At 40.7% G+C, this 24,063-nt stretch overlaps 2 protein-coding genes across 6 annotated transcripts; one reads left to right on the top strand and one right to left on the bottom strand.

Annotated features, from left to right (window-relative positions):
* The first annotated feature begins 9,473 nt into the window (after positions 1 to 9,473).
* Positions 9,474 to 10,058, top strand: LOC131228175 (21 kDa protein-like). The gene has a single exon (XM_058224030.1). It carries the CDS (start codon positions 9,474 to 9,476, stop codon positions 10,056 to 10,058), a length of 585 nt encoding a protein of 194 aa, XP_058080013.1.
* A 1,963-nt stretch (positions 10,059 to 12,021) lies between these two features.
* Positions 12,022 to 20,974, bottom strand: LOC131237872 (uncharacterized). 5 transcript variants are annotated; one of them, XR_009167451.1, is made up of 8 exons: positions 20,818 to 20,974; positions 17,917 to 18,049; positions 16,810 to 16,895; positions 16,063 to 16,298; positions 14,869 to 14,988; positions 14,549 to 14,596; positions 14,239 to 14,325; positions 12,274 to 12,412 (listed from the first exon to the last, which is right to left on the bottom strand). XR_009167451.1 is itself a non-coding variant. In XM_058235907.1 (7 exons), exons 1-7 carry the CDS (start codon positions 20,909 to 20,911, stop codon positions 12,245 to 12,247), a joined length of 879 nt encoding a protein of 292 aa, XP_058091890.1. In that variant the 5' UTR covers positions 20,912 to 20,973; the 3' UTR covers positions 12,022 to 12,244. The 5 variants fall into 5 exon arrangements, 4 of the variants coding, with proteins under 4 accessions (XP_058091890.1, XP_058091889.1, XP_058091891.1 ...); XM_058235907.1 differs by lacking the exons at positions 14,239 to 14,325; positions 14,869 to 14,988 and adding an exon at positions 15,715 to 15,777 and having other exon boundaries at positions 12,022 to 12,412; positions 16,012 to 16,298; positions 20,818 to 20,973; XM_058235906.1 differs by lacking the exon at positions 14,239 to 14,325 and having other exon boundaries at positions 12,022 to 12,412; positions 20,818 to 20,973.
* Positions 20,975 to 24,063: the final 3,089 nt, after the last annotated feature.

The raw sequence follows: 24,063 nt of genomic DNA, 5'->3' as shown, positions 1-24,063 counted from the left end.
TTTGGCATTAAGTACTAATATAAAGGATAAACATGATAGACGGAGCGGATTTTACATAGACAACATGGTGGGCCCCACATACTTAGTTGTTTTATGCATGGGCATTGTCGAGGATATACGTTCGACGATCTCATTTTTTTGCCTTTCGTTTTCAGTCGTGAGAAGTTATGATCACGTAGGCGGGGGATTTCGACTATATTTTCACTTGAATGAGGTTTGGATTTAGGTGGAGGTCTTGGATAAAATTATGTTTTTTCTCGGTTAAATTCTCAATCTTAACTAAAGGTTCCCCCATTTCAGGGCTTCCCGTTGTGTTCGGGGGGGAGGCCCCCTTTCTCCCTTTCTCTTTGTACTAGTCACGTAAAAACTTAGGGCCCGTTTGGCCGGTCGGATTGGAAGGGCTTGGATGGTATTGGAAGGGATTGAAAGTAAAATCCTGGGATTGGCCTGGCGTGCCAAACAGAGTCGGTGATCGGATCCCAATCCCATGGATCTTAAGACAATCCACTGACAACACCATCATTACCTTTAAATCCCATCCAATCCAACCTAATCCTTTCAAATTTGCCAAGGACGTGTTTGGTTCGAGGGATTGGAAGGGATGAGAAGGTTTAATCTCAGGATTGGCCGGGTGCGCCAAACAGATTGGATATAGCAATCCAGGGATATAGCAATCCCATGGATCTCCAGATAATTCACTGACAACACCATCATTGCCTAGAAATCCATGCCATCCACCCTAATACCATTCAATCCCTCCCAATCCACCCGGCCAAACGGGCCCTTAGCGGTATATTGTCCGAGGATGAAAGACAAGTTCGTTTAAAAGTTTCTTAGAATTACATTATAGTGGTGTAAGATAAGAGCTGGTTAACTCCAATAAAGTAATATCAAAGCATCAGGTTTAAACATGTCTGGGAATTCAACGAGAGATGTCAAGGCCAAAATTCAAAATCTAGAAATTTGACAGGAATAACAATTTCGGTTCTCACCCAACCCAATGCTTCTTACCGGGCTTGAAGCTCGGACATGGATTCGGTGGATCCGAGGACCACTGAACTCGGTAGATCCATGACTGGGGCTCACCTTGATGTATTTGTTTTTTATTTACCATGTCCATCCGTTTTTCCATCTCAAATGGTGAGCGTTCAATCACCTTTCCTGTGGTGCGGTCCACCTGAGATTTGAATTTGCTTCGTTTTCTGGATCATGCCATAAAATGAGCTGTAAAAACGGATGGACGGTGTGGATATAAAACGCATACATCATGGTGGGCTTCACAGTCATGGATCCACCGAATCTGCATCCATATATCTCGATGTCATTCTGTATACCTGGTGGACAGGGAACGGATCTTATCCGATCGGTTCATATATAGAATTAGCCCATATGAAAAAAAACAATTGAAAATTTACATTCTTCCCTTTAACCAGTGGACTACAGACGTACACTAAAAGATAAACCAATCAACGGCCTGTATTCAACGAAGAAAGGTTCATTTATCATGCGGTCAGGATAATCCAATCAAATCAAGTTTGGTTTAGTGAACGATCAATGGAAAGTCACACATCCAATCATCACACTTAAGTCCAAGTGTATTTGGTATAAGATAGGGTACTCCGGTGGGCCACTCCTAAATTTAAGCCATTTAGATACTTTTTCTAATCCATTCCTAATCCTAAGTAGGAGTCACAAATTTGTATTATTATTATTATTATTATTTATTTTTATGATATCATGTGTTGATCCAATATATAATGACTAAGTGCGCGATCTTTTTAGTGAAATCTTATAAGTGAGATTTTGAACAGGGTGTTTGTTTAAAAGATTAATTGGTGCATTTCGAAGAGTGTATTTAATATGAATTGGTGTATAAAAAGCATCCATTTTTTAAATCACAACATAAACATATGATTTTATTTTGCATGTATTCTGATTACTAACAATATGTGAATCATAGTTCCTTCATTCTTTCTTTCCACTCAAATATGGGATACTAAACACATTTATATGAATTTTAATAGATTTTGATTATAGGTTGCCAAATATATTTATATGGATTTAAATATATTTTAATTATATGTTTGCCAAATATAACTACTAAATCTAGTTCATATGAATTATATGGTAATTGCTAGTGCATATCAAATTAATACAGACTTTCAAACCATCTCTAATTTACTTTAAAGAAATGATTCAACGAAATTATAAGTCACCTTCTTCTTCTTCTTGTTTTTTTTTTTTTTTTTTTAACACACGCACCTGCTACACACCCACGCATGCTATAGTAGGATTTCACCACCTATGGGTTTCAAACCCAAGACCTCTGTTGAAACTCCTCAGAGTCTACCACTCGGGCAAGGATTGGAACCCAAATAAACTATAAGTCACCTATTTCATTGATACGACACAAATGAGAATATAGAATGCTTAAGAATTTCTCCATCAATCCTTTTCTTTCTATTTATTGTTGGCCATCGCATTTGCGCACAAATTTTTTTTTGGTAAATTTACCATACGTCCATTGAGTTGTAGATGGAGTTAGAAAAGGTCAAATATTTGATGATTCCATCATACATGATTAAGTTGCAAAAATTCAAATGACAATGGGGAGGAAACACCCACCATTGAAACTCCTAAATGGAGTGTAGGGTCCACCATGTTGGGTATATGTCACATAATAATCAGGTGTCCATTGGGATTATGGCAAGATTGTACGTTGGTGGTGGTGGATTGATTCTCGAGATGGATGGTGCTCATCATGAGGAGTATCACCAAATGAATGGTTTGGATTCTACATACACATAATGGGTGGGCCCTATTCATTCTCCCACTATCTAATTGTCCCATTAGAGGTCTTTTGGCTGCAAACTCTCCTCTTGTATTTTCTTTTATATGCATCCTATAGTTAGCTTTTTCAGTTTGTATAAGTGGACCTAATGGTTCATGAATCCAAACCATTAGTCTTTTGAATCAACCACGATGAACCGCACACTAAAAATCTGTGTCCATAACAAAATCCTAACCTTTCAGTTATTGTCATGCAAGTGGACGTTTGTGGAGAGAAATTAAACAAGGTCCACATTCAAGGCTCCTTGTAGACTTTGGCTATGGCATGTTGGTTTCCTTGCCTAGCTCTTTCAAAATTTCTTGGTGCAGCCCAACTAGCTTCTTGAGTTTTCTTGGTCCGATTTGTGGGTTGGTTTTCATCTCCTTCTTTCACTATCATTCACTACCAATGTATTCTTTTACTTTGATTATTTGATAATGGGCATTTACCTTTTTGTATGTAGTCAAATCGTACTCATCTTAACATGCCGGTGGTCCACCGACGATAGATCATCAATTAATTTGTCATGCAACAAAACATGACAAACTCTCATTTTTATTTCTTTTGGATTTTGCGAAGGCAGTACAATAGACATTGAAAAATCCGTTGTGGATTTGTCATTGGTGGGCCACTTGTCTCCCATCCCAAAAGAAGAGGAATACAAGCGTTTCTTGCCCGGAATAGATTTGAATCCACTAAAATAATGTTTGATTATTTCATCTTCATCTGAGCCTTATCATAATTGACGCAGAGATGAACGTGATGAGGTTAACTACTTCGAATCCACGGAGCTTCTCTGGACTCCTCACAGAGACTTCTCGAATCCACGAGGAAAGAAAGCAGAAAATAAACATAAATTCTAATAAATTCGAAATTGATTAATTGATTACTAAAAACGAGTTCCCTTTAAATAGGGGTACCAAGCAATGGGAAAGAAATTAAAATCAAACTACAACTCAAACTCCTAGAATTCGCGACTTACTATAAATAGTAAACTTACTATTTATAGACGGTCATGATGTCTACTAGTGCGCAAGGTTTTTGGCCAAAAATAGTAAGTGTCCTATTTGGCTTCACCAAACCGTTCTCCTAATTATTCTAAGCTCTTTTCACGTTGGGCACAACTCCTAAAGCCCGACGGATGAAGAGTTATAATCAAAATAAAACTTACTATTTATAGTAAAAACGAAATTAAAACAGGAAAACGACCGTCGATCCAGGGGTTTTTCGCAATTCTGGGCTGCGCAACCCGGCATAGCGGGGTTGGTTACCTTCAGTAGCTCGTTCTACTCCAAAATCATATATTTTACGTCAGATAACTCATTCCGGATTGCAAGATACGCCCTATTTAAGGTTCGATGGTCTGGATCACTTCTGTCGTCGACCGGGCCTTTTCTGATCCATCTTGGCCATGTAACTGTCCGCAACCCGCTCTACATGAATAACTTATTGGGTTAGCTACACGAAGCCTGTCCTACCATTCCATTTTATCAAGGACGACATCCTTACTTGAATCCCAATGAATTTTAAGGTGTTTATGCCGGAGCATGGTTGTTCATGTGCACATGTCATATCATGGGTCATGAATTTAAGAATTTATAATACAATGTCATGTCATACCTATTGTTGAAGTGGATATACAACAAATTCATCATGGTGGGTCCCACACCATAAGGGTAACACCCACTAAGATGTTACTTAGGTAACACATGACCCGCTTCCACATATTCGATATGAATTGGTAATTCCAAAAGCTCATTTTTTGAAATCACAAGAAGATTATATAATTTCTCTTCAAATGTATTCTAATTACCACTAATTTATAAATTATAGTTCTCTCTCACTTTCTCTCTACCAATACATTCTAAATATAAGTTGTTAAACACATTTGTATAAATTTTAATGAATTTTAATTATTTACTGCACAATGCCACCGATAATTTCAATTCACATGAATTCTCTTACAATTGTTGATGCATATCAAATACACACTCCCAAAATAATTCTAAGTTTCTTTTGCATGAAGAAATAATTTATCAAAACTATGAGTCACCTACTTCATTGATATAGATACATTTAAAATTACCAACTGCTAAAGAATTTCTCTATCAATTATTTATTTTCTCCCAATTGCCGGACACCACACGTAGTTGGAAAAAGTCAAATATTCAATGATTCCATCATACATGATCAACTTGCAAAAATTTAAAGGAAAATGGGGAGCAGACGCCCACCATGGGAACTCCTAAATGGAATATAAGGTCTACCATGTTGGGTATATGTCACAAAATCATTAGGTGTGTCCACTAAGGTTAAGGGATCCACCCCAACTCAAAAGACATTAGGTGGCCATAAAAAGTGAATACATAGGTTGGAGGCATGATTCTTGAGATGTATGGTGCCCATGAGAAGAGTTTGGATTCTCCATGCACATCATGAGTGGGCCCTACTTATTCTTCCATGTTCTAGTTGTCCCATTTGATGACTTTTGGCTGTAAACTCTCCTCTCTTGTATTTTCTTTTATAAGCTTCCATTACCCTTGAAAGTGGTCATTCATGCTATACTTAGATTTTTCATTCTGTATAAGTGGACCTAATGGTTCATGAATCCAAACCATTAATCTTTTTGATCCACGATGATGAACCGCACATAAACAATCTGGGCCCATAGCAAAATCCTAACCTTTCAGTTCGTGTCATACAAGTAGACAGCCGTGGAGAGAAATGAAACAACGGTCCACATTCAAGGCTCCTTATGGACTGAGGATCAGATCTTGCTCAAACAAGGCTACGCCACGTTGGCTTCCTTGCGTAGCTCCTTCGAAGCTTCTCGATAGTCGACACATCCCTACTGGGTTCTTGAGTTTGCCTGACTCGGGGTGTGGGTGTCTTTCATTCCTCTCTTTTATTTTCTTTCACTAGGAATATATTCTTATACTTTGTTTGAATGTGGGCATTTGCTTTTTAATTAGTAAAATCATACTCATTTGAAAAAATAGAACCCACATAATGATTTATGATACTGTGCTAAGAAAGCATCACATAATTAAAATAATAAAGGAACCTAATCAATCAGCTTAATGGGCCATTTGAGGTGATAAATGCGTCTAGTCGCCTGCACGAACCAATCATTAATTTATTTGTTGTCCAACGACACATGACAAACTCCCTCATTTCAGTTTCTTTCGGATTTTGCGAAGGCGGCACAATAGACATTGAAAAATTCATTGCAGAGTTGTAGTTGGTGGGCCACTGTGTCCCGTACCAAAATAAGTGGAATACAAGCGTTTCTTGCCAAAATTAGATCCAAATCCACTAAAATAATGTTTGATTGTTTTATCTTGGTTTATGTTTCGATCAAGCTAAATAAACATGTTTTATGTGAATTGCTTTGATAGTCACTATAATGCCTCTCCCTTAGTTAAGGCCAGTCATTATTATCATCTGAGTTTTGTCAAAATTGATTGGGGTCAGCTATACGAATCTCATTCTATCATTCTATCCTATCAAGGACCACATCTTTACAAGAATCCCAATGGTTTTCAAGGGGTTTATGCAAGAGCACTTTCGTTCATGTGCACATATGGTATGTCATTAATCGCGAATCTAAGAACCTTTAATACAATGTCATATTTTACGATTGTGACAAGAGGTTCCTCTATAAAAACATTGTCGAATAAGCTTTATTTAGAGTTGATATTCAATTACATGAAAAAGTTATTAAATCATTCAAGTGTAGCTTGTGTTGAGCCCACCTTCAGTGTGTATGTCATCCAACCAATACATCGTTGAGTCTCACTATAATAATGGGATGCCCAAAAAATCAAGCCTATCCAACCAACAGGCGCACCACATCATATAAAACAATGAACAACCCTAAAAACTTCATATTCACATGATAACCCATGTGATGATCGGTTTAGATTGCCTTTATTATTGGGGAGTCCCACTTTCATGAAGAGGCAGCCCTTCTCTAAAGTTAGACACTACACTTTTAGAATATGGTTGTACAATAAGCTTGTTATACAAATTTTAAAGGAAAACCAGCCACTTGTGACAATGTCATTGTCTAAATAAAAGAATAAGTTCATTTCCTATGTAAGTACCTGTAAAATGAAATTGTTCTACAATTTATTCGCCTAAGTATAAAAAGTCATTCACCTGCATGTAAAAAGTAGAGATAAAATTCACTTGTCCGTGTGGGGCCCACTTATTGTGTTTATCTTTTTTATTTTATTTTATTTTTTTCCATTATAATGATGGGATGTCCTAAGAATTATATCTCTGTCTGTAAAATCAAATCTCAATCTGGGAAATTTATTAGCATAGGAATTTCTCCAAAGATTTTCAGATTTTGATGTTTTTCTTATTATTATTAGAAAAAATCTAGTGGAAAATAATGTATTAAATAAATATTATTATAAATTAATAAATAATTCTAAAATTCTAAAATATGGGTAAAAATGAATTTACTCAAGGGATTAAAGACCAAAAAACCCCTCAGCCTCAGTTTCTCGGACTGATGGTCTCTTCTTAAGTCCCAGCTGTTGAATGGTACATATCTAAAGTACATGTGCGGCATGAGACTGTCGTTTTATTGGATCTCTTCCCCCACAAAAATCCATGTTCTTAGGCTTTATATTTCATCACAGCCGTCTATTTTATAACAGTAATGAGAACTATTCATACGGTGGGCCTCAGTGTGGATGGTAGGCAATGCAAATATCCAACTGATTCCGACAATCCAAACCATCCAATTAATGGAATGTTTGGTTGGTTGGTTTTCTTTTCTTTTCTTTTTTTAGTCAGCCGTCCACTTGCAGGTCCTGGTTGACCAGCTGATCTGTGGCAATGGATCAGGTCCGCACATCCTACATATCATAAAATGTGGACCGTTTAAGTAAATGAATTTTAAGTAGCGTGGTTCAATCAGAATGTAATGGATCGTTGGGTCAGATTTGCGATCGAATAAACGGGCCAGGCCCGAGCCAATCCCAACCCCATGTGAATGGCTTGAGATGGGCCCTACCAAACAAAATTGAAATCTAGAACTGAATAATTTGATTGAGGGAATAAAATTGGATGGCTAATGTGAGGGACGTATCCAGTCCATTGATTGGGTGGCTAAACTGTGTATCATGTCCCGAAGTGAGGCCTACCAGCATTAGGTGGGCCAAACACGAATTCATCGGTCTGTCAATAGACCAGGCTTGCCCTGTTCAAAATTTTGAATGTGCTTGGCCAGGGCCACATTCGCGTGGGGCCCATCTTATTAATGGGCAGACCTGATTTTGGGCCAATGTAGGTTAACATTGAGACCCACCTGATGAATGGACTGGATCTTAAAATAACACAATATAATCTCGAGCAGTCACTATTTTGGTTTTAACCATCCATATGGCAGCCATTAATTGGACGGTTATTATTGCTTGATTAGTGTGATTTTAGAGATTTGGTCCATCCACGATGTGTCCCGCAAATTGGATGGCCTGGATAGCTGTGTGTCAGTCTCAATGTAAGGGTGAGATACCGTATATTAAAATGATGCTAAACTGACATGGGAATCTAGCCCTTGAGAGAATAGACATGCAATGACTAACATGGATGGATGTGGGCCACCCATTCTCTTGACGGGTGGGCCAACTCGGTCCACATTAAACGTACACGAGCTGTCCTCCGTATGAATCGACAGGCCTGATTTTTGGTCCTACATATATTAACAGCAGGGCCCACTTGGTGAACGGTCTAGATCTCCCCCATGTGTTCCATTGGCACTTAAGAGAATGGTTTTAGCAGAGAAAGGCAGAGAGAAGTTTTAGGAGGGAGAAAAGGGAAAACATATATACCAGTCCGATCTAGAACTTCTGTGACCCCAAGAGGGTTTCAACGGCTACCATTTAATCCAGACTGTTTCCTGTGGTGTGGCCCACTTGAGTTTTGTATCCCCCCCATGTTTGGGCTCATGTACTAAAATTAGGTGGCGACGTGGATGGACAGAGGGGATACAACAAAAACATAGGCCATTCCAACAGTAACAATGTAAAATTGCCCCCCCAAAACCGCCAAGTTCACAAGGCATGTCCAGACTGAGTTTTTTATCAGGCTGATTTTGCATATCATCTTCATCCTGATGAGTGACACCTGATTAACGGTTTTGATGAAAGATACACAGAATGGTTGTCCCACACCACAATCCTATGGTTGGCGTCCCATACCCATTGTTCCATGTGGTGTGGCCCATCTGAGCTGTGGGTCTACCTGATTTTTGGACTTAAACCCTAACATTGAGGATATAACCGGATAGGCGGAGTGGATTTCATACATACAACATGGTGGGCCTCAGACCACAGACTAGGAATACCATTGAGAGAGTAGTTTTAGGAGCTTAACCGAACCTCTCTCTATACTCAAGGCCAGCCTCACAAACCAACCGTCGTAACGATTACAGGACGTTGCTGGTGAGTGGCTGACATCAATCTAACCCTACATTCAGAAATGGTCAGTCCACATAATTTCCGAAATTTATTTAAAACCCCAAAACTCCCTCCTCTTAAAAGTCTCTTATTCATTTGTAATCAGATAGGCCAAGGAACAGATAGCAAGAGAGAGACAGACGGTAGGTTCATCCGACCCAAAACCAGCCATGGCCCACCGTCAATCAATCACATTCTCACTTTCTGTCACATTGGTCTTATTGACGGCCTCCATGGCACTCATCGCTAGCAGGGCCGGGGCAGCCTACAGCCACCTATCCAGGCCCCATAAGGGCACCAACCTGATGCTTGCTGCAGTGTGCACACGAACTGACTACCCGGCCCTCTGCATGTCCTTAGCCAGGTCCACGACGAGGAACCGTCCAGTCACCGTTGCAGGGGTGGCCAAGCAGGCCATCATGGTCACGATTGTCAAGACCAAGCAGGCTCGGGCCCTGGCTGATAAACTCATGGCAGCCTCAGCCCGCGACCCAATGCAGCAGGCGAACCTCAAAGTGTGTGGCGAGGTCTACAAAGACGCCCTCAGCAACCTCTCGAAGTCAACCAGGAACCTCAAGGGCCGGTCCATAGCAGACCTGAAGATCAACCTCTCGGCCGCCTTGACAGACTATATGGTGTGTGAAGACGGGTTCTCGCAGACACCAGGAGCTAAATCACCACTGAGAAGTTGGAATTCTCTCTTGAGCCAGTTTGCAAGCAACAACCTGGCACTGGCCAGCAGCCCCATGCGTTAGGTTTTTTAAGGGAAGGAATGTGTTAAGAAATAAGAAGACTCTTGCTGAATTTATGCATGGAATTGATATGGGAGAAAAAAAAAAAAACAAAAAAACAGAAGGCCTGTTTCCATCATCCAGGGTCTGTCCCCTTCACTTCACTGAGTTCCTTCTCATCTGTCTCTATATAATATAAATCCTCATTTTCTTCATGGGTACAATACTGTACTTACCATACTCTTAAAACCCAATGACTTGACTCGCTAACTCGACTCAGTGAGATTTCAAGCTGAGTCTGTAGGAAATTTGTCATGGTTCTGACTTGATTCCCTCTCGGGAAGACTCGGTTACTTGATCTGACCTCGTCGGCTCTAAAAGTCTCTAACCATACTTCTAAAACAAGGCTGTGGGTCTGATTCCATCCCCATTCGGAGAGACTTGATGATTTGAACTGAGTCACTTGATTAGTCAGAATGTGATCATTGACATCATGTGAGCAAGTTTCCTGGTGAGTCAGTCAGAAATCTTGCTGAGTAGAATCCACTTGGCTGAGTTCCGGATGGGGTCATTTCACAAGCATCATGTGTTGACAGGGTCCAAGTTATGATTAGTGTTTGGGGTAACGTGCATGTGGTCTTACCGGAGCTAGACTGTAAGGACTTCTTCCGGTCCCAATTAGTGCTGAAAATGGGTGGCCGGAGCAGGCTGAACTCAATCTGAGCCATTCATCAGGCGCCCACAGCCATGTAGATGACCTGACCCAGAAATCAAGCCAGTCCATTAATTACGCCCTAAAAATGTCTGCGTTTGTGGCAGGTCCTCAGGATATTTTTCGATCACATGTTTTGATGGACCTAAAAAAAACAGAAGAGCCCCAAACACGTGGAAATAGAAGGGCAAAATGGTGAGGCCCACCCCCACCTGGACTCCATTCTTGGAGATCAACATGGTTCGCTAGAAAGGCCAGCAAGTGGCCCGCAAAACACAGTTAAAACAAACAGGCCACCAGTTCATGTTCAATGAACCAAAGAACAACTACAAGCCAGTTAGGGTTGCTGGACCGTAGTGAATTTTGCACCATTGGTCTTGCATATTGTGGCCCAACATATGAACGGCTCCAATCAGCAAGGATGAGCCCCATGGGTGGGAGAGGCCAGGAGGGCCTGGGAATGCCCAAGCCTAGCGCATACCAGTCCACTACATAAAATCAGGACCAAGTGCAGCCAAGGTTGCAAGCAAAGAGCTAGGGGTGCAATGGGGCAGGTTGGTCAGGTTGAGGGCCAACCCAAGCTGACCTAATGATGACCCAATGCACAACTTGACCCGACCCGAATTCCAACCCAAGGTGCCCAACCTGAAGCCAACCTGGATTCTTCTATGCTCAACCCTAAACCGACCCAACCCAAAGCCAAGCTGATTTCAAATTGGGCTGGAGCTATTCCAACCCTATCCCAACCAGAGGACCCTGATAACCGAATCTCAACTCAGGTTGAATCAGTTGGGTTTGAGTCAACCCAAACCCAAGTTCCAGCACTAGAAAGGACTCATTACAACAGTGTTAAATGGGCGGGGCTGCCATGTTAGACGTTTACATCTATCCAAAGACAGGCTGGGCCTGATTAGTTCTCAGGTCATGCCCAAGCCCATCCACACACCTTGAGCCGCAGCCCAAAGCATACTGAACACTGGCCAGGCCGACTTCCAGGCTATGAAGTCTGTGAGAGTAGGCCATCGGAACCCAAGTCTCACAATATCACATGTGGCACGTGTACAAGATCTGGGCCGGGCCATTCATCAGGTGGATCGTCTTGAACATTACCTGACCAGAAAACTGGCCCACTCTACTCATCAGGTGGGGCACATGCGCATGAGAAAAGGACTGGTTTATAGAGGACTGATGATCCATATTAAAAGTACACGTGGCCCCGGAGCGGTATCGCCAGTATGAACTGTGAAGGGCGATTCAAAGCAGGACCATCTCCTGGGTAAGGTTTGTGCAACTGAGACAAAAGCTCAGGTCAATAGATTCTATGGTATGCTGGGGTTTTCAGTCTCAGGGTATAAACCTATGGGAGCTTCCTCTGCATTTACAATTCTGTGACCGAACATGAAAATTACCCTGTTGGGTTGGTTGCTAATTTTCCAAAAGAATAAGAAGAAGAACATTACAGATCAGTTGCCTTGATTTCTCGTCTGTTCTTAAGATCTCACTGCCCAAAGAAAGAGATGACTCCAGGACTGGGACTCGGTGATGACTGAAGAACCCACCAGCTCCCCAGAATCCCCATCAAAGTGATCTTCTTGTCTCTTAATTCCACTCTGGCTAAGCATAGAAGCTTGTAGTCTTCAACTTCGACTTTCTTTGCATAGAATGCCTTCAGAAATAGATGCAACAATTCAAGTAAGAAGCAGTCTCCAATTATCACTAAACTCCAAAGTATGAATGGGTCCCTATGCATGGCTCAGTAGTTAGAGCTGTACACGAGTCGAGCCGAGCCGAGTATTGCCCAGCTCATGCTCGGCTCACACTGCCTGAGTCCTACTCGTACTCGGCTCTGCTCGGGCATCGAGCATGGATTCCCTGCTCGTGCTCTACTCGTCCAAGTACGAGCCAAGTATGAGCAGAAATCAAGCCGAGTCGAGTCTGAGTCCGAGTCCGAATTTGAGCCCAATTCGAGTAGGGTTTTCGAGCAACAAATTTAACATATATTAGTTGTATTAACATATATTAACAATTTTAACATATATTAACAATTATACAAAAAACTAATAATAATAAATCAACACCACACAGTACAAGTCGAGTACCGAGTCGAGCACACGAGTCGAATATCGAGTCAAGTACCGAGTCGAGTATTGCCTAGCTTGTACTCTACTCGTAATCAAAACGAGTATCAAACTCATGCTCGTGCTCGGCTCAAACTCATGCCGAGTCGAGTCGAGTCGAGTCAAGCGAGTAACCGAGCTTTTACTCTGCTCGTGTACAGCTCTATCAGTAGTAGACTCACAAGGGTTTCAACACAGAGGTCATGAGTTCGAGTATCCATTGTGGTGTGTGTGGGTGTGAGTGTGTAAAAAAAAAAAAAACCCTCTAAGGTGTGAAAATACAACTGATGTTCCCAATACTAACCCTGATCATAGTTCTAAAACCCGCTGACTCAACTCAAAACTCAGCAGAATCAACTCGAGTCAGTGAGTTCGAGCCAAGTAGATTGCCAAGTTGAGTTGGTGAGTTCGAGCCAAGTAGATTGGAAACTTAGTTCTGGGTGTGAATTGAACCTGACCTGGGAAGACTTGCCAAGCCGACTTGAACATTCGGTCGATTCAACACAACTTCCAGTCACTCACTTAGTCAGCGCTATTAATAAAAAATAAAAAGGTTGCGGGCAGGAACCAAACCCACAACCAGACACCTAGGGAAGACATAACCAGTGCAGCAACAATGGTTTGATACAAATACTTCGATTTTATATTACTGGTACTAAATCAACCTACTTTATCTATGGGCACACCTGATACTTTTAATTATAATTTATTAAAAATTGAGTCGGGTTGAGTCTTTGAGTCCACCTGACCTGGTGGAACATCGAGTTGGGTTTATGGGTTCTCGAACTATGGCCCTAATAACCAGTGGGGGCGGAAAAACATACGGCAAGTTGAGGAGAAATGCTATTTTGAAGCTCCCTCATGGAACGCATGGCAAAGGTTAGTGATGGTAGGGACTGTTGAGCTGATGGGCCACCGGGGGGTGCCCATGTCACAAAAGCAAGGGGACAGGACTGCAGTCGCCTTCCAATCACCGGCCTGCACAAGGAATAGTTGGAGCGACCATCCACATTCTACCAGAAAAAAACTCACAAGTGGATGGTCCAAGCTATCCAATCACTACAATTTTCGGGCTAATAGCACATCAACCGAAGCCCACAAGATCAACGATCTCAATCACTGTGCCCGTTTGCGATGTGTACCTGTGAGGAAGGAGCTGCACAGAACTTCCATTACACGAGCTGCAAAATAGCATTTCTCAATATTGAAATGCCTTGAAATTTCAAGCAATGGCTTAGACACTGGCTAGTTTGGAAGAGATAGAGAGAGAGGTAACGGCTCAGACACCGACTAGTTTGGAAGAGAGAGAGGGGGGGGGGGGATAACAAAAAATACAGCGACAAAAAATTCATCATCATCTAAGCCTTATCCCAACTGAGGTCAGCAACACGAATCTTGTGTTCCATCATTCCGCTCTATCAAGGGGCCTCTTCAGTTAGATCAAAGGTCATCAAGTAATGCCCTAGCATGAGTTTTGAATGTCACATTGTCAGGATTTATAATGAAAGTTAATAAGAGCACAAAACTCCCAAATGCGCTATGTCTATTACATAAGTCAATTAAAAGCAATGCAGTGAAAAATGAATAGAAAAAATGATTGAGATCTTTGAAAACTTTTGCTATACTCCTTACTGCAGAATGGATTTGGCAAACACATTCTAACACTAATTGAGGGCAATACTGACCTTTAATTTGTACAGTCCTGGGTCCTGACGCATCGATCGATGGCGCAGCTGTGAAGATTTTGAAATTAGAGGACATTAAGAGCATGGTAAAGATAAATGTCACACAAATCTTCAGTAAACTGCCCTGGTGAGAAACAAATGTAGGATTTCGACTTTGAAGACCAATTCAGCCAAAGAAAAAGGTCTCAACTCAGGCGATGATATTGTTCACTTACCCATTATACTTGCTCAGGGAAGCATGTGGATAGGGATAGGCAAACAAAGAACTGAAAACAAATTTCTATATCGAGAACAGCAGATGGAAGGAAAAGAATAGTTACTATGGAACACACACGTATGCTCATCGGAAGTGACAAAAAATTCAGCAGATAAATAGCAATTTCTTCGTCCGATCCTTGATCCAAGGATCCATGGTTTGACGTATCGTCTGCAACCAGTACCTATTGCCCAATACGTACCAGTATTGCCCATGAACGATACAGCTGTATCAGTCCAAAATAGCCCAATACAGGGGTGATATGAGGCAATACAACCCTGTATTGGTGGTGACAGATACAGTACAAACTCAACCGTGCATATCTTCAGCCCAACAATCCCATAACTCCTCCTTGGAATCATACATGTAGGTAATGAAGTAGGGCAAGGAACAGACGTCATGTTTGTCCCTCGATGTTACTGATGATGTTAATTCTCTCTTGCCCAGCAGATTTGATGCAGGACAATTAACCACTTGCTCTAAAAGCTCGAACTGATAGAACATGGCGAATTAATCCCTTTATCTCATAATAGCCCAGGCCCTCGGCCGAACCCTCCTCGTGGGCCCCAAATCCATAGGTTCCACCCAACACGAGCCACTCGCCTCACACGGGCCCCAAATCCATGGGTAATGCGGGTCACCCACCCCGAGTGTGCCCCCCACATGCCACCCCACTCGAGCCTGGTGTGAAAATGCCCCCGCATTAAGATTTATATGCATTTTAGATTCAGAACCATCAATAACTACAAGTTACAAGAGCTGATCAAATGAAAAGGAAAACATGCATCATAATAGGTAAAGCTATTGTATTTCACACTGGGCCGAAACCCACACTACAATAGGCTTAGTGAAGTTCCATGTATCGCTTACAGCAGTTAAATCAGCTGAGGTTTGCTAGCCCCCCACATACCTTTCCACATGGCACGTGTGGGACATGATGCATCCACAAGGTGGGCTGCAGTCTGCACATGACCTGGCAACCAAAATCAGCCAGGTCCACATATCAGGAGTGCCATACATGTACACTGAGACCAACAGCAAGTTCTTTTAAACCGTCCCCTGTTTTTGTTCTGTGCTCAGCTCCCTAATTTTTACGCCAGGTCATCTCCATGCCAGCTCCCACCATATGCATGGCTTAGATATTGTATGTGTGCTCGTGCCACATGAAAAGGTGCAGGTGGAGGGTGTGAGTTAGGGGCTAACAAACCTCTAAATCAGTATTTGTTTGGAAAATGACTTGGGAAGCTTTCCAACTGACCTGCTCAATAAAAAGATAAACTGAGAGGGGGCTGGGTTTTGTGCTGAAGAGAAAAAGGGCTACTTTAATGGCCAGAGTAAGAGGATGTTCCCAACCCATCACCACTGTCAGAACCAGTAAAGCAGGCAACCAGCATTTCCTCGCCCATGGCCAGAAGGTGTGTGGATCCTCGTCTTCCAAGCAGCCTGAAGCATCCCAAAAATCTGCGCGATGCTCTTCTGCTAAAATCTCATTTTCTACATCATTGAAATTCAAAAAATTAAAGAATTCTCGAAGTATGCGGGTTCCAAAGATGACAAAGTATAGGATCCTTGACCCAAGGATATGCAGAGTATAGTCAAGCTTTCAGTTTGTACGAGACACATGGTTCAAGGATCCAGATAGTTGGTCTGTTCAGCCTTCATTCCCCAAAAAATCTCTCAAATCGGATGTCTTGGGCATTTTGCAGTTGAATGTGGACTAATTTTGTGTTTTCTCTTCTTACTTATCTATTTGCAAACCAGAAATTGAAAGGTTAGAAATGTTAGATCAAGGAGAGTTTCAGGGCATGGTCCGCCCATGTTGGGGCTAAAAAGACCAACAGTCCAGATTGCTGAAACATGGGCCACACTCACAAACTGAAAACCTAAGTATAGTGTGCATATCTTGGGTCGAGGACCCCATAATTCCTCTTCAAAGACATCTAGATCGGAAATTTGGTTAATGAGAGTTAGAACGTAGTTTTATTGGTAGGTTTATCCCTCTCACCATCCATGGCGTAAGCAATAGTTGGGTAAAGTTCTGTCGATCCAATCAAAACTGATAATCCAACTATACTTCCTGCACCCATCTTTCTTCCTGGAGGGACACTTACATTGCAACTGTCAGTTAGAGTAAATTCTCAATAAAGGTTTACCTTAATTAATTACTAGATATAGGAAACTTTTGGCATTTTAATTCATACATGCAGGTGTTAGGCAAAGCAAGGATCTTTATAGAAGTCGCATAAATGGAAATTGGTAGGCTGAGTAGCATTGACAACAGCCAAAGTAGAAACAAGAAAATGCAAGAATAATGAAAATGAATATGATCTATGAGATTAATGGGAAAGCTGAGCTCTTTGTAGTTATCTCATGGCAGTGGAGATAGTGATCGTCCAGAGTAACTACCTAAGCAATTTACTTACATCTATTTCCTGCTTCATATGAAAATCAAAACATTTCCACAGAAATATAATGAAACCGAGAAGGTTCATTACTTTCTTTCGCTCAAAATATTAGTGAATTACTTTTCATACAAGTGCAAATGTTAGGAGATTCAAACTAATCATCAAGTAGGCCCTTCCTTTGTGGAGCATATCCAAAATTCTAACCGATTGAATAATCCTAACGCTAGGATTGGAGGATCTTTTAGAAAATAGAGGATGTCAAAGGAACTTTGGTTGGCTTCTTTCATAAAGCTCTATTTCCTTTCCCTGACAGTCCTCCAAAAGAATTGGTCAGGATTGTCAGAGATAAAAAAGGACCGTAAGATCAGTGTGTCGGGGTATGGCCCGTTCAAGGTAAGGCCTGCTGGATGACAACATACTTGGGAACTTATGACCATATTAATTGTATATCATCTCATCTCCTCTTATGGAGAGAAAAACAGTAAGCCTAGCTGACGATATAGGTAGTACTTGGGAACAGATTGAAATAAAGAATTGTAGATGCGCTTCCTAATGAATTAATTGGAAAATACAGGCAGGGCTGAATAATACACAACAGTTAAGCAGTTTGTTGGACTGATATTGCAAATCTAAAGTTCATAAAGCATGATATAGAAAGTGCCTTCCATACAACTTCAACAACTAACAAGGAGAAAAGATCCAAAGACTTGCCTGAGGAGCTCAGATTATTTATCCACTTTCTTTGCATATTTAGATTCAACTGGCATTTTGATACATGGGTTTGTACTGCAGGTTCAAGGGCCCTCATCCATGTCTTTAACTGGGCATATTTCCCTGTAACTGCAGATTAAGGGGCACATGGAACATATTAATTATTAAATAATATATAAATTAGAAAAAGCTGCATGTGCCAATGTTGAGATGTCAAGTATGACTGGTAGCTGCACTGCTCATGTACTTGAAATAGGTAGGGAAAATATCCACAATCCACCCAGTTTGAACTTGAAATTTAAGTGTAAGACTGATGTATTAATGTCACATCCTTGGTTCAAACAAAGATATTTTAGTGACCGCAAAATGTTTATGGACAATCCTAATCATGTTATGCGAAAAACCACATTGCATGTACCGAGTCTCGTAAAGGATCGAACATACAAAAGTATAAAAGAAAGAAAGGCATCCATGTGCCATAAAAAATCAGCAGAAATGTACATTTCTTTATTGATAATGGATGAGGTGTGTATCAAATTGAGTGGGAAATGTTATAGGATTGCTATAAGACCACTCATGCTTTATGGGACAGAATGTTGGGCAGTTAAGGAATAGCATCTTCATGGGAGAAAGAAACGATCGATGTTTCCGCAATAAAAGCATTGCGGGCGCAAGGGTTTTCAATAGAGTTGATCTGCTGTTTCGGGATTAGGCATTGTGAAGGAGTTGTCAGTTTTGGGGTCTCAGCCGGGGCTGGTTTATTGTTGTATTTTTAGCTTAGGGTTTCTGTAGGTTTTCCTACGTTATATATATATATATATATATATATATATATATATATATATATATATATATATATATAAAATTCTCTATCTCTTAATAGGACGGGCATAGCTAAAATAAGGATGTTGAAATTGATGAGTGGCAAGACAAGGAAGGATATGATTAGAGATGAATGCATTCGAAGGAACTTAGGAGTAGCAACAATGGGTAATAAGATGAACGAAAGTGGACTTACACGGTTGGGCCATTTGCAATGGAGACTAAGAACTGCACCAGTTAGGAGTAGTGAGTTGGATGAAGTTGAAGGCTCTAAAAGGGCAAGGGGGAAGCCCAAAAGAACGTGGGTAGAGGTAGTAAGAAAAGACCTGAGGACATGGTTCAACCAAGGATATGGTTTGTGATAGAGTGCCATAATAGGATTTGTGTAGATGACCCCAATTGGTTGGGATAAGGCTTAGATGATGATGATGATGATGATGTACACACCAATGAAAAAAATAAAGGTACCGCTATGAACAGTTGGATTATAAAACATAAACATGCTAACATGCATATAAGAAAACCAACCAAGGATATGAATATATTTTTGTGCAATATATTACTTACAGGGGAAACCTACATGCAAATCCTAATACCCTTGAAACTATTCTGATCTCTACACTAATTATCAGGTATTCAACAATTACTGGCAGCATTGTCGTTCTGTGCAGCATTGTGTATTGGTGGTGCACACCCACAAATCATTCATCTGGCAAGGACCACCATGGGCCAGTGAATGGAAATTTACCTCCATCACATGGTCCCACGGTGGGCTCCAGCTCATGGCCATTCTACATCTCACAGACCCTACCTCATGGGCCACCCAGCCCTTGTGTGAAAATACAATGCATCCTTGGAGACACACCAAGATTCCCCCTACATCACCCAGCCATCTAGATCAATGGACTCTTTCTCAATGCAAATGGACATTGGCTATATTTCATTTTCAGACCATTCATTTGCAGGCCAGCAGTTGGATGGGCATGAGATATCTTGATTGGGGTTTTGTCCACAGCATCAACCATCCACGGTGGGGTCCTAACCCGACCACTGACCTGATACATGTGGCTTGAATTCTACTGGGAAGCAGGTTCGGGAAGCTGACCATGTATGGTTTGAAAGATCATCCAGTATGACTTGGTATTGTTTGAGTCTTATCCGTTTTGGTTGGAAACGAAATGAGTTGCCACACTGATACTGGACCGGGGACCAAGCCAGACTGTGCCAGACCAAATGGGGGTGTGTCGTACTGGTTTTGGTCCTGGGGTGAGTCGCACTCTGGAACCACTACTTAAGTCCATGTCACCAACAATTTAGAAACCTAATTATTATTCCCCTTCTCAATATATGATACAGATGAGAAATGCCAATTGCACTCGCTCAAATGCACTGGCCTGAAAAGTGGAAACGAGTGATGCATGTGCAAGATGGCATCCATTCTTCTGATGATCATCGTAGTGTAGGATACATGAGTCCAAAATCGGGGAAATATGATTGTCAAGTGGGCCACGCATGCCCATAGAATTGGAACCATTGGCCAATTTCTCTTAACCATTCGTTTACTTTGTACAGGTGTGGCCCACCTGATGATCATATTTGCCTAGCTTCTCAGACATGGCATCCACATTGTCGGGATGGCCTGACAAGCAGCTCCCAACTTGCACACATGTGCCTTGTCTCCAAGTGCAAGTCGAGCGCAATTAGCATTCCTTGATGCAAATTCTCAGTTTTTCACGCTTGGCTGACATGACCAAGAAATTATATACTCAAAACCCTTAATCTCAGATTTAAAAAAAAATAATAAATAAATAAAAAAAAATCAAAACCCTAGTCTCGTTAACAAAGCCCTGAATTTCAAGAATAAAAAATAAAGATCAGAAATTACAGGAAATGAAGCAAACGAATCAATTACTGGCATAGAACACTAATCCGTTTACCTATCTTCAATCAATCGCGATAAAATGAACCAACGATTCCAATGCGAGAAATGGCGGAAAGCGAGAACAAACTAGTGCGGGAGAGAGAGAGAGAGAGAGAGAGAGAGAGAGAGAGAGAGAGAGAGAGAGAGATCTTACGAGGATTTCTGCAAGGAGAGAGAGTTGAATTTCGAGGAGACAGGGAGGAGAAAGAAACCCTAATCGGCAGCAGAAATCTCCCCAAATACGCCATTTTTCTACCACCATGGCTGATATGTGGAGCTCAACGACTGATGGGAGTTGAAGGGCGAGGCGGAAAGTCTATTGTGCGCACGGTGCAAAGATGCGCACCCCATTTTGTCTGAATTATATGATACTCAGAAAGAGTATGACGCTTGATACGCATGCACTCAGAAATTGTACACTTCTCATTTGTTAACTCAAATTAAACGGAATAAATAGTGGAACCCACTTTCTTTAATTTCAATACGAAACTCAGAATTGATTGAACCTCTTATTCGTGGACACTTCTTCGTTGAAATAGAAGTATTGAATCTTTCAATTTTAACCGTCCAATAAGTGTCCACTAATCGTACAATTTGATGTCGAATTAAGTTTAAATTTTGTTCAGTCATCCATCTAGACTGAAAATAATAATTTGGACAGTTCAAATTAATTATTTCTATGCCAGGAGTTCAACTTCTAAGTGCTCGCCTATCGTCCATCACCATCACACCCTGCCTAAATATCAAGAGAAATTTCCTACTGTACGACCCATATATGGCTCACCAACCTTTTTAAATCTACTTGCTTTTAACTCCCAAGAATAAGCCACAGCTGTACGGATAGCATTTCTCGGCCCCTGCTTTTCCTTCCAGAAGCGGATCGCCTGGAAGACGAGCGCTGACGCTCCTCCAACTCCGAGTTGTACGAACGGCTCAAAAGAGATCAAAGTTACGTGGCCCCACAGTTATATATCTATTATATCCACAATGTTCATCCATATTTCGAGATCATTTCGGAGCATTATTAAAAAAATAAAAATCATATCCAAAGATCAACTGTACCACACCACAGAGCGCGAGAGAAAATCGATTTTCATTGTTAAAAATTTTCTAGGCCCACCATAACATTTATTCACCATCCAATCTATTCATAAGGTCACAAAGACCCGAATGAAGAGGAAAAACAAATTTCATAATGATCCAAAACTTCTGTGACCCCTAAAAGGGTTTCAATGGTAGACATTCAATCCTCCACTGCCTTTTATAGTGTGGTCCACTTGAGTGCTAGATCTAACTTATTTTTTGTCTCAATCCTCAATATGAGTTCAAAAAATAGATGGACGGTTTGGATATAACACATACTTCATAATGGGGCCTACAAAAAGCGGTGGGGATTACAACCGGGAAAAAAAAAAAAACAGCCAGCGAGGTAGAATTGGTTGTGATCCGTTCGGGGGGTAAGTTACTACGGATTATAACCGTAGCCTTTATAGCCGTAATGTCATAACAGACTGCACTTTTTTTTTTTTTTCATGGAGAACCTTACCCTACCTACATTTTTCTCTAATACATATTTATATAAATGTGTACACATAAGCATATTAAAAAAACTCTTTTTTTTTTCATTTCTTTTTTTATTCATTTAACAAGAATATCTTCCAGACCAAAATTAGTTACTTGAAATACCATATATGATTTTGGGGTAGGAGAAGCTACTTTAGGGCCTATTTGGTTTTCCAAATTACATTTTATTTGGATGTAAAGAAGTAATAATAGCTTATTACATGTAATTGTAATGATTGGTACTACTACAATTGACTGTTGCCACATGTTTGTTTAATACAAAAATACGGTATACTAGAAATAAAGTTGCTAGTAGTGTGTTTGGTTCACTGGTGTAATAGACATGTCAAATCGATAAGGATATTACGGTGTCCACCACCTCACCTCTAATACAATTACAAATGCTGTTTGATTTGCATTGCAATTCCAAAAACAGTGAGATTGTTGACCATTGCTCACAATGACCAACGGTCACGGTCAATGTGTTCTCAACCCCAATTTTTGTACATCTTTCATCCACGTTGTTCATCCAACTTTAATCATGCGTGCTACTGGGTTTGAATAACTAATAACTCGTAAAGTTACAGCTCTGTGATCACTCTCAAGGATCATCATTCAGGGTTTTTCCCTGTGTTCTAATACTCGACACAAGAAGATGCCGAAAGATCGCACTCTCTTCTAATCGGTCGGTGGTTTAAATGTGGGTGGTATTTTATTAATCAACCAAAATTTTATATTTGTTGTACCTGTTGGATACAAGTTGTTGTTCTTAATATTAACCAAGTGAATTCGAAGAACTTTGAGGGAAAGGAGATCTGTTCAGACCTCCATCGTTTCAGAGTATGACCTAGGAGGGGAAGGAGGTCCGTTCAAAGCTCCGGCGCCCATCAAAACAGAACCCGAAGTGGGGTTTGAGTAGCTTCAGCCCATGGCTATTGTCATTTCCATGATTTCCAGTGGGCTCGGAGACGATGAAGGTTATAGGCTTTGAATCAATTCAAAGCAACCAACTGTTTAGTGAGGTCTTTTATGAGTGCAAGAATGACCTGTTTATAGAAATCTATCCTCTTTAACAGATCCAAAACAGATTACTGCTATGTAATATATCTGAAGAAGGGTTCATACTGCTACTGGAAGTCTTTTGTAGATATAGCAGCAAATCCTTGTCCAAAACATGTAATAACATATGTTTTCATAGTCCATAACACTACAAAACCTATGTAAATCATTGTCTAAAACATATCCCAAAATGTCAAAAAAAATGTAAAAGCTAGTAGCGTTGCGAGACGAGATGAATGGCGAGGATAAAAATCAAGCAACCGAATATTAACTGTGTCACGCCTCGAAATTCGAGTACAGAGTGTGCACTCTCAGACCCGAGTTTCGGCCTTGACACGTACTCTAAGTGTACTAATTTTATTCAATTATACAATTATTCATCTACCTAGTAGCTCTACCGTATATCTACATTCCATTCATACTCAACAGCATCTCAAAAATAAGAAACGACCATTTATTCCAATAATCAATCTTAAACATAGCTAAGGACCCTCCCATTTGGGGTCTTATGAAATGAAATAAACATGTCTAATAACTAAAGAATTAATTAACAATTTAAGAAAATTAAATATAATTAAAGTTTTTTTTTAAAAAAATCATGCTACTTTAAGGCAGCAACTTCTTCCTCTGTTAAGCAGGGTCATGTGTCCCTTAAGTCATTTCCAGCTTGACCACGTATTCCTGTTCTTAAGCCACTGGCTCACCTTCATTTACAGTATAAAATCAAAAGACGTTTACAAGCTTAAATTAGCATTCAAACACAACCTGTAAATCATTG

The sequence above is a fragment of the Magnolia sinica genome, chromosome 2, assembly GCF_029962835.1.
Source record: "Magnolia sinica isolate HGM2019 chromosome 2, MsV1, whole genome shotgun sequence".
Classification (NCBI taxonomy): Eukaryota; Viridiplantae; Streptophyta; class Magnoliopsida; order Magnoliales; family Magnoliaceae; genus Magnolia; species Magnolia sinica.
The sequence above is the reverse complement of the archived record's forward strand: the minus strand, read 5'-3'. Positions and strand labels throughout refer to the sequence as shown.

Coding starts and splice junctions, on each gene's coding strand:
- LOC131237872 (XM_058235906.1), bottom strand. CDS start 20,911: ATGGCGTATTTGGGGAGATTTCTGCTGCCGATTAGGGTTTCTTTCTCC. Junction 18,050..20,817: donor CTCTCCTTGCAGAAATCCTC/GTAAGATCTCTC, acceptor CTTAATCTGCAG/TTACAGGGAAATATGCCCAG. Junction 16,299..16,809: donor TATTGCTTACGCCATGGATG/GTGAGAGGGATA, acceptor TCAATGATGTAG/AAAATGAGATTTTAGCAGAA.
- LOC131228175 (XM_058224030.1), top strand. CDS start 9,474: ATGGCCCACCGTCAATCAATCACATTCTCACTTTCTGTCACATTGGTC.